The sequence below is a fragment of the Lampetra fluviatilis genome, chromosome 42 (genome assembly GCF_964198595.1).
Source record: "Lampetra fluviatilis chromosome 42, kcLamFluv1.1, whole genome shotgun sequence".
NCBI lineage: Eukaryota > Metazoa > Chordata > Hyperoartia > Petromyzontiformes > Petromyzontidae > Lampetra > Lampetra fluviatilis.
Genome location: NC_136316.1, coordinates 3,549,679 through 3,564,798, shown reverse-complemented (window position 1 = coordinate 3,564,798; position 15,120 = coordinate 3,549,679). Strand labels below are relative to the sequence as shown.

Genomic DNA, 15,120 nt, shown 5'->3' with positions numbered 1-15,120 from the left:
AGGGGCGGGGCCATGGGGGTGATGGCGGCCGCGTTGCACTGCGAGACGCAGAGGAAGCGTTAGCGGCGCGCCAGGCAGCAGCAGCAGCGGCGGCGTCGGCTTGCGAGGGAAAGAGAAGCTCCTTGAGGCAGCTTTCACTCGGTAGGCGAACTCTGTCCGCGGCCGTGGTCGTCAAGCAGTGGAGCCGGGCGAACGCGCGCGCCTACGGGGCTGAGGTAGAGGCCCTGTGGTGGTGGTAGTGATGATTATGGTGATGTGGTGATAATGGTGTTGATAGTGGGGTGGATTGGCGGTGATGGTCGTGAGTGACGACTGTGCGTGTTGATTGTGGTGGTGGTGATGTGGCGACGATAGTTGTGATGGCACTGGTTGAAGTATTGTCAAACAACCCCGCCGTGAGAGGCCCTCATCCAACAGTAGAGTGACAGGCACGGGATGTGCGAAACCGGCATAATGTGGCCGTGATGATTGTGGCGATGACGATAGCCATTGAGGTTATGATGGGACGGTGTAAGTGGTTGCGATGTTGATGTGTGATGATGGTGGTGCATCAGCCAGTCATCTCGGTCATCTCAGTCAGTCGACCCGTGGCACCTGCTGGGTCTGCCCCGTGACCTCCTGCCAGCGGGCGTTCGACACTTCACGTGGCCTCAAGGTGCACCTAGCCTGGCACAAGCGTCGTGGTGACGTCACCGCCACTTAGTAGCGAATGGCTGTTGTTGTTTTTGGTAATAGTGGTGGTGACGGTATAGCGTGGTGAAGTATATAGTCAATTAAAAACCTCGAGTGCTCTCGCATGTATGCCGTGTCACCTTAAGCCAGCACTGGCCAATCTTCACGATGGTTCTACACTTTGTAAAGGGATGATGGGTGCCAGTGTTGACGTGGGATAGTAGGGCTGGCTGTAAACACATTCCGGGCGAATCCTCTCCACGTCTGACGCCGTATCGCCCACTCCCCACCGGTGTCTAATTACAATGGCATTAAAAATACAACACGTGCTTTAACCACGTTGGCCAGTGCGGTTGGTGAGGGTGGGTCAATAGAAGTGCAGTATAACAATGCGATGTCTACGCACTGCCCTCTGCTGCCCACAGTTTAGCCCAGCGGCGGCCTGAAGTGTGACCTGGTGTCAACTATGCAGGATAAACCAGCTTGGCTTCAGATGTCTGTCGAGATCGAGTGCGTCTCTTGGCCATTTAAACGTGGTCCTCAAAAAAGTACTTTAACGCTGATGGTCAAATTAGAAAGTGATTTTATTCCCCACTCAAGCTTTTAACAGCCCAAAGGAGGTGATGGAAATTATACATTTTGATGGCAGAGGTCATCCGCTTTTGACTTCTTGCACAGCACGGTACTTGTTTTACCCACCCCTGTTTCATATCTCAGAGCCACGACTTGGAAATTGACAAGTTACTCATGGCATCAGGCATACCTGGCAACACCTTATTACAGACCAATTCAAACCTTATTGGTCACCCCGTGCCCTTATACATCTCAACGTTCATTCTACAAAGTCCCATCACAAGGGAGAAACACGTATTGAAACAGCTGTACGCCGGATGAACCTGAAAACTCAATTTCCCTATACAAAAATCTGGGTAAACCGTATGGGTTGACAGGTATGATGCAGGGCTACGTGGTGGACGGCAGACGGCAGTGAAGCTAAATCCATAAGCGTATTACTGTACTGTGCTTCTATGCTCCCGTGCCTACTATGCTCCTCACCTTTTCTTTGAACCTATCTACGTGACTTTACCGAAAGACCCGAGAATTTTCGATTTAAAGCTTTCGTGACTGCAGGGATTCATCTTCTTGGTTCTTTCGGTAAAGTCACGTAGAAGGGAAGTAATAAAATAAAAATAAAACATAATAAAACAATTCTCACGACGTTTCGGCGACAACGCAAGCAGCCGTCCTCAGACGCTGTCGCCTCGACAGACCTGGTTTTCACCTGAGGACGGCTGCTTGCGTTGTGGCCGAAACGTCGTGAGAATTGTTTTATTATGTTTTATTTTTATTATTTTATTACTTCCCTTCTACGTGACTTTACCGAAAGAACCAAGAAGATGAGACCCGAGAATATTAATTCCTGCAGTCACGAAAGCTTTAAGGCAATATTTAAGTGCGGTGGGGTTTAATCGAATAACCCCCTTGAGCAGCGTGGCATGGGGGAAGCCCTCATCCAGCAGTGAATTGACAAAGGCTTTGCACGTGTCTATTTACGTAAGGGAGTGGCAATTGAATCCATATGACAAACGCTTGGTTTGGCCACAAAGTTGTACTAATTTTAGGATGATGGAGAATGGCTGAGCCCGCATTTTACTTCCTCTTGCTGGCTTCCTACAATGTCATCATCATACCAAGTCAACGCACATGTAGCAACAACAACAACAACAGCTGCCATTTGCCACTAAGCGTCGTCATCACGTAAAAAGACTAAATATTCCACCATACAGGCTTTAACAGACTGCTGGAGCACCCATGAAGGCTGGCATGGCACACAAGGGGTCGAGGTGGCCAACACAACGCGCAGTGCCTTTATATCCCAGGTGCTGATTGTTTACACACCGCACCAGGTACTCAAGGCTGAGTCGACCTAGGGGAGGTCCAGAACCGGTTCAAATATTCGCCACTATTATTGGTCGTGAGTGGAAATCGAGCTCGGGTTGCTGGGTTTGTATCGCAGTGCGTTAAACAAAACCAAACCGCTCTCATGCAATGTATTGTTTTCTTCTCACTTAACATTTCATAGCAATGAGATATGAAGCGGCCAGGAGATGGCAGTACAAGTTCGTGAGGCTCTCTGTTTTCTTCAGATATTTTGTCATTTTTTCCCCCACACACAACACTTCTTAAAAAGAGAGACCCAGAAGATCATACACAACCCATATGGACTGATTATAAAAAATTAAAAATATAACACTTGCCACTGATGTTAAACAAACGCTGCTGGGTTCTTAGTGCAGTGCGCTTATAATTGCACAACTACACCACTGCCAATCGGCATAATCATCTATCCAGGGTGGATAAATTTATTACCATCACTTTGTGAGAAGCTAACAAATGGTTTGTATTTTTTTGCTGTAATTTCAGCCCAAACATTTGGTCGCCAGCACCCCAAAGACAAGCTCTTGGATAACCGTATCGAGGAGACATCTCTAACAAAGCCAAGGAAGACGAGGAAGAGGAGCGATCAGGGAGGAGCAATCGGGAGGAGCAGGAGAGCGAGGCACCATGGCGCAGTGCGCTCAGGGAGCCTCCGAGTTCCTGCAGGATGTGTTCGTGCCGCGCGTCGCGACGCTGTGTAGCCCAGATGCCGAGGCCGTGACGCGCAAGAACAACCTGAGCTTCCCGGAGCTGCTCAGACCGTTCTGCCGCCTCACGTCCGAGGGTGAGGGTTAGGGCCGCTTGTCTTATGAGCGCAAGCGCGTACGTGTGTGCGTGTGTGCACGCGCGCGTGTACAAGCGTATGTGTGCATTATCGGCTCGGCCGCAAGTGACTACGTGGTACGATGTGTAGACATCGTCACTGGGGAGACAAAGGCGGCCGGGCGTTGGTTTCCGGCCACACCACCCCCTCATGCGCCAGTTGATGCTTGCTAACAGCACTTTGCCCTCTGCACTTTTTAGTAGTTAATATTGCATCTCTGCCGCACGCGTGTTGCAGCTGTTAACGCACCGCGTCGCATTCAGCACAACGTGCGCTCTTAACACACCGTTGTCACGACGGGAGTGCTAATTTGGAAATTGACAATATAAGCACTTTATTTTTTTATTCGATTGGCTTAACAGTTGCATGCTGCTCTTCATTGCTGTAGATGACGTCCTCACACCAAGTGTAATAGTCGATTTAAAGCTTTCGTGACTGCAGGGATTCATCTTCTTGGTTCTTTCGGTAAAGTCACGTAGAAGGGAAATAAAAAAAATAAACAATAAAATAATTCTCACGACGTTTCGGCCACAACGCAAGCAGCCGTCCTCAGGTGAAGAACATGTCTGTCGGAAAGACAGTGAAACGTCGTGAGAATTATTTTATTATGTTTTATTGTTATTATTTTATTATTTCCCTTCTACGTGACTTTACCGAAAGAACCAAGAAGAAGTGTAATAGTGCTTGGTTTGTTGTTTTAGTCGGTACAAAGGGAGTCGCGATTGGTGGCAGAGGCAGTTGCTTTAAAACTGGACATTGCTGCCGGTGGCCTGGTGGCTCAGAAGGTCAGGCTGAGCTTCTGGCTTTGATTGCTGGGAAGCGCCTGTGATGAAACTGTACTGTCAAGTGTAGTGAGTTAATGGTCTCGGCGCCCAGCCACGAATGACTGCACGGGGGGAAGAAAAAAAAACCCTTTCGAATGAAATTTGCTTCCGCACTTGATTTTATGAAATTCCCGAAGGAGAATAAAAAAAAATTTGGTTTTGACCGACGTGCGACGAGCATCGTTTTCGGTGGCAGAGCGAGTATGGGGGGGGGGGGCGTGTGGACCAGAGGTCACTTGATAGGAAATTGAGAGGTAGTTCCGTGATGTTCACCTCTGTGGGCCGCTCTCCAACATGCAGGGGTGGGGGGTGGGGGGGCGGCGGGAGGGTTGCACTGCTCTGTGAAAGTTCCAAATGGATTCTTCGTCTCCTGACCCGTCGATAGCGCAGTCAGGATTAAACCTGGAGAGGGGGGGGGTGGGTGTGGGGGGGGGGATTTATTTATTAATTAAAATTAGACGTGGCTGTTATCCGGGACAAGGAAGCAAGTCGACCCCAATCCTTGGCTCTGCAGCCACTTGACGGCACTCGGTGACGCGTGCGGGCCACCACTTGGTTGCTCACTTAGTGCTCGACGCTATAAAGGACGGTGGAGAAAAATCTTTCCGCAGCTGCAGAGTGGGGCTTCTCATTGATTAGTGCCCGTGCTGTAAAATAGTTATTCGAGCGCTGCTGAGCGGGAAGGATCAGTGAGGGTCAGTGGTGGGAATGGATTTTTCGATGTATCGATTGTATGCATTTAGCATTGCGGAGGATTTAGCCCCTTCAGTGGCTGCAGGGTTTACGCAAGACAAGTGCACGTACATGCTCTGCCCATTTGTCAGTCTACTGCCAGTTGAGGGCATCCCAATGCTGTGTGGGTCGGAGGATTATTTTGCCATACTTTACCTCTGTTAGATGCAGATTGGTAAATGTTGGGAACATGGAAGTACCTTCTGACACATCAATGGATATTTCTACAATGCCTTCTGCTGCTCAAAACAATGTGAAATTCTACGTGTGTGTGTGTGTGTGGAATTTCCATCTGGTAGAGGTACAATGGGAGGCTGATCGATAACCAGGTATCGTCATGGGATGGTTCCCTATTGGTAATCCATGTTATTTATATATGCGGGTGATCTGGTAAATGCTGCTCACTCAGGGGAAGAGTTGAAGGCGCTGCTGCTGAACATGGAGCGTGCCACTCAGAGATGGGGCCTTATGAGCCCCATAAAAACAAAGCACCTGCGTTAGTATTGTATGCCCTCAAATACTCCACCCTCTCAACTTTGCGTGAGTGATGGGGCAGTTTTTGAGAAAATGGAGAAGTTTCCATACAAGGATCGTGTGCTTAAGGCCAGCTCCTGTTTGGCAGTGGAGGTCTCACTCCAAATCAGCCTATATTTTCATCAGCTGCATAACAATCTGTGGAAGCTGCCTGGCCTGTTTCTCCTTCTGCAGCTTCAGGTCTTTTCTGCCACAGTTAACACGAGCAAAACACGAGCTGTTTTAAAGTAACATCTGCGCCTGTTTGAAATATTCATGCTGGACTGTCTACAATCCATCCTGGATTTGACCAGACTGGATTGTTTGAGGAGCTCACAGATCCTTGAAAGAGCTGGACATAGTCCCATCAGCGAGCTCATACAGCAGACGACACTTTATTGGCTGCGTCACGTATCCCGCATGTCCATCCGCTGCATTCTCAAGTAGTCTTTGCCCGGCCAGATAAAGGGGGTTAAATGGGCAGGAGATAGGCTGATGCGGTACAAATGGATGTGGAGCTGATTGGACTTCCTAATGACTGGTCCCAGCAGTGTCAAGATCGAGGTCTGTGGAGGAGGCTCATGAAAGACACTACTGGATAATTGCTAGCACTAGCCCTCCAACTACAATGGAGGGTTGCGGAGCGATGCTCACAGCAACGAGCAGAGCACCGGGTGGCTAAAATACAGCAAGTTGGCAGAATGTAGAGCACAGTTGGCGCATCTGCCAGTCATCTCAGTCAGTCAACCCATGGTACCTGGGGCTCTGTTCCATTACCTACTGCCAGGGAGCCTTCGATCCTTCATGTGCACGTAGCCTGGCACGCCGTGGTGACGTCACCGCCACTTAGTGGCTGTTGTTGTTATTCGTTCGTTCACGCGTATATACATATATATGCACGTGCCCGTGTGTCGCAGTTCACCTGCGCGACCCCAACAACCAGCTGCACGCGATGCGCGGCCTGCGTGTGTCCGTGTCGCGGCTGGAGACGCGGGCCCCGGCGCCGACGGCGGCACGGAAGATGCTGAGCGACGTGGTGTCGGCGAGCCACGCCGCCGATGGGCCCGTGGGCAACCTGCTGTCTGCCGGGGACTATGACCTCAACATCAGCGGTGAGACGAGTGCATGCGTGCTCGTGTGTTTGTGTGTGTGGGGAGCGGTGGTGTCGCGGTTAGCGTGAACCCGGCGACCCGAGTTCGATTCCTGCTCACGGCCAACACCGGTGACGATTATCTGAACCAGTCCTGAGCCTTCCCTTGGTCGACTCGGCCTCAAATGAGTACCTGGTGCGATGTGTAAACATCGCCACTGGGGAGGCGTGGTGCTGGCCACCCACCCCCTCGTGTGCTGTGCCGGCCTTCATAGGTGCTCGCTAACAGCACTTGCCCCAACAGTCTGGTACAGGCTATACAGAGGATCTTTGTCTTGTCTGTGTGTGTGGGGTGCGGTGCCAGTCATCTCAGTCCGTCAACCCATGGCACCTGGGTCTGTCACGTGACCTACCAGCAGGCGTTCGACACTTCATGTAGCCTTAAAGTGCATGTAGCCTGACACAAGCACCGTGGTAACGTCACTGCCACTTATTGGCGAATGACGGTTGTTGTTGGAGCGGTGGCGCAGCTGGTTGGCTTGATGCGTTACAATCCTGCCGACCCGAGTGTGATTCCCGCTCGTGGCCAAAAATTGATGACGAATTTTCATGAAGTACTATTTATTTGTATCTCGTCGAGGGGGGCAGTGGCAGTGTCGTAAAGTGGCGAGGTTTATTGCTTCCTGTTTATCAACTTGCTTAGCTGCCTGCCTACCCTTTGCCCGCCAAGTAGTTTTCATGTTTTAATTCCTTCCACCTTTCACCTGGATGATTGTGTGCCAATCGGTCAGCTGGGAGCCTTGTATCCCGACTGAAGTCCGTGTTTTTGCAACTGCGCCTTTATATTCATGACGTTATCTCCGATTCATATTGTTTTCTTTTGAGCGAGATCGTCATGTAGGTACCTATGTATGTTGAACATATTTTGCACCAACGTAGCCAACCCTGCTAATCGGAGGTGTGGGGGAAGGACAACAACCTAAAAACAAAAATCATTTGGAAAGAAATGAGTTTTAAATCTAGATTTAAAAGTGCAATACAGTAGCTTCAGTAGCTTCCTAATATCGGTCGGAAGAGCATTGCAGATGGCCACGCATCTTAAAGCGTGCCATGCGGTGACCGTCTTTGTTCGATGGCTACCCAAAAGCCGCTGCTGGATGGATGACCGGAGTTCGCGTGATGGTTTATGCTTCTTGACGATATCAAAAAGCATGCATGATGATGATGCTTATCTTGATGATCAAACGCTGCTCATTTACGACGATGACGTTTGCCCGCGTGGTCCCTGCGTACACGTGCGTGTGTGTGCATTTGGCACAGTAGGGTGCACAGGTGGTGCATCGGCCAGTCATCTCAGTCAACCCAAGGCACCTGAGTCTGTCCCGTGACCTCCTGCCAGCGGGCGTTCGACACTTCACGTGGCCCTAACGTGCACGTAGCCTGGCACAAGCTTAGTGGCGAATGGCTGTTGTTGTTATGTGCGTTTGTGATCGTGTGTTCACAGCGACGACGCCCTGGTACGAAGCGTACCGCGAGAGCTTCATGCAGGTGCTACCCGTGAGTGAGCACGAGTTCCTGCGTCACTACCTGGCCTGTATCCTCCCACCCGCCCCGCCGTGCGACGGCCACGCAGCGATGGCATCTTATAACTCTCGTTTTTTGAATATTGTTAACTTCTTCTTGGTTCTTTCGGTAAAGTCACGTGGAAGGGAAATAATAAAATAATAAAAATTAAACATCAGATCATTATCACGACGTTTCGGCCACAACGCAAGCAGCCGTCCTCAGGTGAAGAACAGGTCTGTCGGAAAGACAGCGTCTGAATGACAGCGTCTGAATGACAGCATCTGAATGACGCGTCTGAATGACGCTGTCTTTCCGACAGACCTGTTCTTCACTTGAGGACGGCTGCTTGCGTTGTGGCACTGCAGAACAGGGGGAGAGCATACAAAACTCCACACATAAAGGGAGCCCGGGTAGCGATTCAAACTCAGGCGGCTATTGCTGCAAGTCACGAGTGTCACCACTGTGCCACCACCCTGCCGCCCATTGCTGCTGCTTCTAATTGGAGGGCATTGCCCTCCACCGACAACAATGGACGGCTGAGGAGCGACACTCGCAACAACCCAGATAGTGGTAATGACGATGCCATAACGATGACCACAGCCACCCCTTGACTTGCTGCCGGCGCCCAGGCATGCTGGTGGTGTCGTCGTCTCACGCCGACCCCATGGACATGTTTGGGCGGCTGTCCCAGGACCAGCACCGGGTGCAGCACAGCGGGGACTATCCGCAGCCCAAGTGGCTGTCGCCCAACACGCTCAAGTACTACGTGCTCGTGCACGACATGGCGACGGGGGACGAGCGCAGGTACGAGCACTCCTGCTCGAACGCTCGCACGCGAACACTCGCTCGAGGCCGCTCGCCGACGCGCTCTCCCTCCCGTGCGGACGAGCACTCGAGATCGCTCGCGCACGCGCGCTCTCCCTCCCGTGTGGACAAGCACTCGCGTGATTGCTCGGGCATGATCTTATGTTACCAAGATTTATATCGTGCCATATTCCAAGGCGCTTTATTATTACATTGTACGTGAGGTGACTGGTTGAGATAAAGAGTGGCGGTGTAGGTATGGTGACAGGAGAATATGTGGGAGAGGTTAATGGTAGGGGTAGTTGTAGGGGTTGGGGTAGTTGGAGAGGTAGCGATAGGAGTAGTGATAGAGGTTGGGGTAGTAATAAGGGTTTTGGTATTGATAGTGATAGTGATATGGGTTTGGGGGAGTGATATGGGGTAGTTATAAGGGTTGGGAAGTGATAGGGGTTAGGCTAGGCCTGGTCATAGCTGGGGGGCGTGGGCAGGGAGTAGCAGTAGGAGGTTGGGTTCGGGAGAAGAAAAGACGGTTATAAGGGAGGAACAGAGGCTGGTTAGTGAAGATGATTGTTTCATGTGCGGTGGGGAGTTTGTTCCAGTGAAGGGGAGCAAGAAGGGAAAGGGAACGAAAGCGTGACTCGCTCGATCACAAACACCACTTTTTACGAAAGATATTCATTGCTTTAATACCTTTTCTGCCTCCAAACGCTAGCAGCCACCTATCTCATGCCTCGCTGCAAGGCGAAACTTGCCAACCATCTTTCTTTCTCCGCACCTTTGACCTACTTTTGCGTGAGCTTTGCCCGCATTGCGATGTTGAAACGCATGGACCGTGAGGGCCGGTAACGGCTTCAGGGAGGCTGTAATCTTGCAGTGGGTTGTCAAATTATGTTGAACTTCTTTCGCACTGTATGTAGCCAACCGCGATAATTGTAAGTGCTGGGGAACGATAACAAACTTAACACAAAAAGCAGTTCAAAAGAAATGAGTTTTCAATCTAGATTTAAAAACTCGAGTGGCTTCGTAATATCGGACGGAAGAGCGTTCCAGGTCATCGAGTTGCACGATCTGAAATCGTGCAACTCGATGACCGTCTTTATTCGACGGTTAATCCAAAGCCGCTGCGAGGATGACCGGAATTCGCGTGATGGTTTACCCTCCTTGACGAGATCAGCGAGGTATTGTGATGATGATGATGATGGATTGTCGCTTGCCTGGTAATTGTAAGTGCTGGGGAACGATAACAAACTTAACACAAAAAGCAGTTCAAAAGAAATGAGTTTTCAATCTAGATTTAAAAACTCGAGTGGCTTCGTAATATCGGACGGAAGAGCGTTCCAGGTCATCGAGTTGCACGATCTGAAATCGTGCAACTCGATGACCGTCTTTATTCGACGGTTAATCCAAAGCCGCTGCGAGGATGACCGGAATTCGCGTGATGGTTTACCCTCCTTGACGAGATCAGCGAGGTATTGTGATGATGATGATGATGGATTGTCGCTTGCCTGGTTGTCTGTGTCTCTCTGCCAGAGCGGAGTCTGTGTATGAGAGCATGAAGCAGCTGTACGGCTCTCAAGCGTGCCACCTGCTCAAGATCAACTCCCGGCAGCCCAGTCGCGATGGCGAGGAGCAGATACCAGACCCCTGGAGCCAGTACTTGAACCGCTGCACCAGCCTGCACTATGCGGTACCCGCCCCAGTCTCTGCATCGGCCTGAACTATGCGGTACCAGCATGTAATGTGTGAAATTTTCTGCACCGTATCCCGCCGTCATGGCCACTCTATCAGAGCCGATTATAAATTCACGTTGCTGTTGATTCAGCTGCTGCTGTTATCTCCTGCTGTTCCTGATGCCGATGTTCCTGGCCATGGCTAACTTGTTACTGTGTTGCCTGTTGTTGCCGCTGCCGTTGCATGTTGCTGACGCTGCATCTCCCGCTGCGGGTACCACAGAGGTTGCTGGACGGTGGAGGCACGACGGTGGTCAGCTTTACGGAAGGAGAGGACGAGGTCACGGTGGCCGCCCCGACCGCTGATCACGGTGCTGCCCCACCCCCCTGCCGTGCCCCGCCTTCCCCCCTCCCCCCCTCCCTCCTTCCAGCCATACTCCAGTTTACTACATCAGCTTAATCCAGCTTAGCACAGAGCTTGGCAAACCAAAATAACAAGACGAGCCCTGTTTTTTTTTTATTGGGTAAAAAAAACTCAAGATTTCAAGAGCCTCAATGCAAGTGGTGAATACGAGACGGTGGCCCTCAGTAAAAACGTTACGATGCCGTCCTTAAAGAGCCGCGTGCGTCTCCGGAGCCGCAGGTCGCCGACCCCTGACCTAGTTCAACCCAGCGTAGTGCAACGGAGCGCAGTTTTTACAGAACCAAAGCCTCTTGAGTGCGGTTACAATACCAGGGTGCTGCATCTTGTGGCCTGTGGCCCACACGTGGCCCTCCCAAGCATTTTTTAGTAGCCCTACTAGCCGTGGCCCAACGAAAGAAGTGGACTCGCGTATACATAGCGGTGCAGCAGCCAGCACCGACCAATGCGGTCGCGTGCGATCAAATAACAAACGTGACTCGTGCAAAGACAAACCGGGATGGAGGCCCTCATCCAGCAGCAGATTTGACGAAAGGGCCTGTAGGCGGTTGGCCACGTCGTATCGCCAGCTGACCATCGTTTTGCGCCGTCAACAGATGGCGCTGGGCAGGGCTGCGACCTGCAGGCGCACCCCCTGCAGCAGCCCCCGCCGTCGTCGTCGACACAGGGCGACGAGGCGGGCTGGGCGCCGGCGCCCGACGACGTGAGCAACTCGCAGCCGCACCCCGCCGACCCCCGCAGTACCCTCGGCGTTGGGGGGCCACCCCCCTTGGCCACGGCGGCTGTGGGGGGCTGCGGCGGTGGCGGCGGTGGCGGCGGTGGTGGGGGGGGCCCGCAAACCGCAGGACCCCGGGGCCTGTGTCTGACGCTTGCCGATCACGAGCGCATCCGGCAATTTGTGCACGAGTTCACGGTGCAGGGCCTCCTACCGCACGTGGAGAGGAGCATCCGGCAGCTCAACGACCAGGTAAAGTGACCGCCGCCGGCGTTACGGGTCAGCTGTGTCGTCCGTCCGTGTGTGTGTGTGGTTGGCGTACTGCTGGATGGGTCGACTCGGTCTCTCGTAATTGCCTGGTGCAAGGGCCGTCCATAGCGGGGTGTGGGGCCCCGGGGAAAATTGCACCCAGATGCCTTAAAACTAAACGGGAAGTATTACACCTGATGGCACCATGACGTCGAAGCGCGGGGTGATGCTAAAGCGCGGGGCTCGAGGCGGTCGCCCCGATTCGACGTGCCCCTAGGGATGGCTCTGCCCGGTGCGGTGTGTAAACATCGTCACTAGGAAGACAAAGTTGACCAGGCGTGGTTCTGGCCACACCACCGTCTCATGCGCCGTACTGCCCTTTCATAGGTGTTCTCGAACAACAGTTTCCCCAACAACCTATAACACTGGTCAACAAAAAAATAACTTTTTTTCTGGCCTGGACTTTTGCAGCTGTTTTAGACTAATTTCAGGGTGCTGATTCCAAATTTGATCTCAGATTTGTTTTATCACATCTAATTTTTATGCTATCGGCATACCCGTTTTCATTGATTTTACCCGAAATTAACTTTGTCACTTATGATTGCAAGTTGTTGCGAGTCAGTGACTGCTTTAGTGTTAAAATATGGTGCTGTATTTTTAGGATAGTGTGTTTATAATATCATTTTATGTAGTTATCCACATTTATTTAATATTTTTCTTCTGCAAGTTTTTATTGAAAATGCAATATTTGATATATCACAAACCTGATGTAATAGACAAAAACTGATGCCAGATTTGGAATCAGCACCCCAAAATTACCTTAAACCCGTTGGAATACCTTATGCCAGAAAAAGTGTGTTGACCAGTGTAATTAATGTGTCTGCACGTTTGCCTGTGTGCGTGCGCACGACAGCTGGTGTCACGCAAGGGACTGAGCCGCTCGCTCTTCAGCGCCACCAAGAAGTGGTTTGGCGGTGCCAAGACTCCCGAGAGAGCCGTGGCAGAGAGCAAGAACACCACGGGCCTCCTGTGAGCAGAGCTGTTCCACCCACCGATCCATCCACACACCCGACCACCCACCCACCCTCCCTCCCTCCCACACCCCCTCCCACCCACCCTCCCTCCCTCCCATACCCCCTCCCTCACACCCACCCTCTCTCCTACCCTCCCTCCCATCCACCCTCCCTCCCACATCCCTCCCTCCAACCGAACCTCCATTCCTCCCACCCACCCTCCCTCCCACACCCCCTCCCTCCCACACTCCCTCCCACACCCCCTCCCTCCCACCCACCCTCCCTCCCACACCCCCTCCCTCCCACACCCCCTCCCACACCCCCTCCCTCCCACCCACCCTCCCGTGGGCTTCTGTGCCCCGCTAACACAATATTCGCCCATGCGACAACTTGATTTGATTGGCTCCGTCAGGTCGTGTAGGGTTAGCGTTAAAAACAAATTGACACAATATAAGCAATCGGAAACCAATTATGAATCCTAGCCGTGGTCGTGAAAGCTTTTGTGGAGTTTAATCGATGGTCAGTTTAACGCATAGGCTTTCGCGATCTATATTATTCATAATAATCCTTTATTATGTTTAATTGATGGTCACAACTCGGCCTGGTAAACAAGCCCCAACAGGCTCAAGTTCTCACTTTGTATAATAAACCATCTCTCTGTCAAAACATCACCCGCAACCGTTGTTAGCAATGTCCGTCCATCGACCTCGGGCCACCAGATTCAACGTGCAACTTGCTTCTGACTGCACCCACCGCTCCTACGCTTATTTACACTTCCCGGCCACGGCTAACATCAGTAGCATCTCTCTGATCCGGTCTTGGGCCTCCCTTGGGTCGACAAACACTTCACTGAGTTCCCGGTGCTGGTGTGTTATAATCGGCAATCGGAAGACAAAGATCGCCAAGTGTGGTTCTGGTCACGCCAGCCTCTTTGTGCGCCGGGCTGACCTTTATAAGTGCTCGCTAACAGCACTTGTCCCCACAGTCTCTGTGTAGGCTACACGAGGGTGTCTTCTTTGTCTTTATTCTTCAGCTGAGGTAACGCCGTGGCGAGATGTTAACTACCTCGCCTGGTATGTAGGTCGTGGGATCGATTCCGACCCTGATGCTTATATATTTGGAATTTGCATGTTCTCCCCGTGGTCGCGTCGATTGTTCTCCGACTTCCTGGTATTTGGCTGCTATAACTTTCCATGTGACAAGCCACTTCGTTGAGCTATCATTTGTAATAGCGAGATCGCTTCCAAAAAAGAGCTTTACAACTCGGTGGCCCTTACCTGGTAAAAAAAAATAAAGTTTAGTTTATGTGTACGTGCGCATGTGCAGGTATACAGCAGAGGCTCCTGAACTTCAGGTGCGAAAGATGGCAGACCTGTGCTTCCTGGTGCAGCTGTACGACCTGGCGTACAACTGCTACCACACGGCCAAGAAGGACTTTGAGGGAGAACAGGCTTGGCTCTACATGGCCGGGGCACTGGTACGTTGACTTTTTTTTTCCCCCCGCCACATTTTATTTCCACGAAACCTCGGTTAGGGCACTCCACTCATGAACAACACCGGTGACGATTATCTGAGCCGGTTCCTGGCTCCCTCCTAGCTGGTGCGGTGTGTATATACATCGCCACTGGGGAGACAAAGGCGGCCGAGTGTGGTGTTGAGAACCCACCACCTCATGTGCTGTGCCAGCCTTAATAGGCGCTCACTAACAGCACTTGCCCCAACAGCTTAAAGAGGCTAATACGGGGGTGGGGGGTCTTGGTGTGTCCCATGTGATGCAGAGAGTGCAAATTTAAATTAGGATTATGTGCGTGTCTAATCGATTGTTGCATGTGATATGTGTTCGTGCTGATTAAAATAGATGGGTGATGTATATGTATGCGTGTGCGGACCTTAGAGAGAGCTGATTTTATTAAATTTACATCACTTGCTTTTGTGTCCTTCCCACATGACTTGGAGAAGTACCGATTCAAATTAAGATATAGGGCTTGTGTGTGTATATGTACACACGTGCGTATCCCACGTTGGATTGTGAACGCTGATTGAAATTGGCAAAAGTCTTGTCTGTGTGTGTGTCCCATGTGATGTAGAGC

The 15,120-nt window shown here is 51.4% G+C and overlaps 1 protein-coding gene across 1 annotated transcript in view; it reads left to right on the top strand.

Moving 5' to 3' along the window:
* The window catches only part of TRAPPC8 (trafficking protein particle complex subunit 8), a 60,790-nt gene continuing 45,670 nt past the window's right edge, over nucleotides 1-15,120 (top strand). Inside the window, exons 1-10 of the mRNA XM_078875712.1 lie at nucleotides 1-141; nucleotides 3,097-3,394; nucleotides 6,420-6,614; nucleotides 8,097-8,186; nucleotides 8,788-8,962; nucleotides 10,493-10,649; nucleotides 10,916-11,003; nucleotides 11,650-12,020; nucleotides 12,931-13,046; nucleotides 14,357-14,507. Of these exons, the coding sequence (XP_078731838.1) occupies nucleotides 3,238-3,394; nucleotides 6,420-6,614; nucleotides 8,097-8,186; nucleotides 8,788-8,962; nucleotides 10,493-10,649; nucleotides 10,916-11,003; nucleotides 11,650-12,020; nucleotides 12,931-13,046; nucleotides 14,357-14,507 (1,500 nt within the window). The 5' untranslated portion in view covers nucleotides 1-141; nucleotides 3,097-3,237. The remainder of the gene's footprint in view (nucleotides 142-3,096; nucleotides 3,395-6,419; nucleotides 6,615-8,096; nucleotides 8,187-8,787; nucleotides 8,963-10,492; nucleotides 10,650-10,915; nucleotides 11,004-11,649; nucleotides 12,021-12,930; nucleotides 13,047-14,356; nucleotides 14,508-15,120) is intronic.